At 57.7% G+C, this 784-nt stretch overlaps 1 protein-coding gene across 1 annotated transcript; it reads right to left on the bottom strand.

Annotated features, from left to right (window-relative positions):
* Positions 1 to 244: 244 nt before the first annotated feature.
* Positions 245 to 625, bottom strand: LOC103728256 (interferon-induced GTP-binding protein Mx2; the record flags this gene model as incomplete). The annotated part of the gene is given in 1 exon segment (XM_008826338.3): positions 245 to 625. A coding segment is annotated over 1 exon segment (231 nt), but the record flags the coding sequence as incomplete, so codon positions are not given.
* Between the last annotated feature and the right edge of the window lie 159 nt (positions 626 to 784).

Raw genomic sequence — 784 nt, 5'->3', positions numbered from 1 at the left:
CCCAGCCTTCCCACTGTGGCCCTGCTGGTCATCACACACCAGTGTCTTGGAGGACATTCCACAGCTAGGGTGCTGAGCCTGCATGGCCTCTTGACACAGAGAGAGGGCAGAGTTCAGGACTGGAAGGGTCCTGATGGTAAAGGCACTGTCCCATCAGGAAGGTGGCATCCTCCACCCACCTACCCCTGTGTTTTGAGGGGTGTCATCTGACTGCTGAAGTGGAATTGCTCCCCAGAGCCTCTTCCTCCTCATCTCCTCAGCGTTAGCAGGGAGCTGGCTCCCTGTCTGCAGTGAACACCAGGTAGGCAGCTAAGGATTGTAGGGGTCAGGAAAAGGGTACAGCCTCCTCTCTCCAGAGTCGTGTCCGGGAGACTCAGGGCAGCACAGAGCCAGATTAACCAGGGAATTTGGCGAGCCTGCGCCGAGCCTGGGCCAGCCTGGTAAGCCGCTCCTTCAGGAACTTCCTCTTCTCTCTGGTGTCACTGCGCTCCATCAGCAGCCATGTGCCGGCCTCCTTGTCCTGCAGGAGCTGAAGCATGGCCTTCTGCAGCTGCTCGCCGAACATCTTCAGAACAAAGTACTGGATGATCAAGGGGATGTGACTGGAGATGCGGCTGTGAGCTTCCTGAAAGAGGCAGGCATAGGGGACTGAGGGAGTTGTGTAGGGAAGTCTGGGCTCACCACGTGCAAGGGCACAGGCCTAAGTACGATGAAATGGTCCATGCACGTACGGTGAAATGGTCCATGCACACCCGGCTCCATTTCCAGATGGCTGGTCCTTGGC

This window comes from Nannospalax galili, unplaced genomic scaffold, assembly GCF_000622305.1.
Source record: "Nannospalax galili isolate Female #2095 unplaced genomic scaffold, S.galili_v1.0 C48170667, whole genome shotgun sequence".
NCBI lineage: Eukaryota > Metazoa > Chordata > Mammalia > Rodentia > Spalacidae > Nannospalax > Nannospalax galili.
The sequence above is the reverse complement of the archived record's forward strand: the minus strand, read 5'-3'. Positions and strand labels throughout refer to the sequence as shown.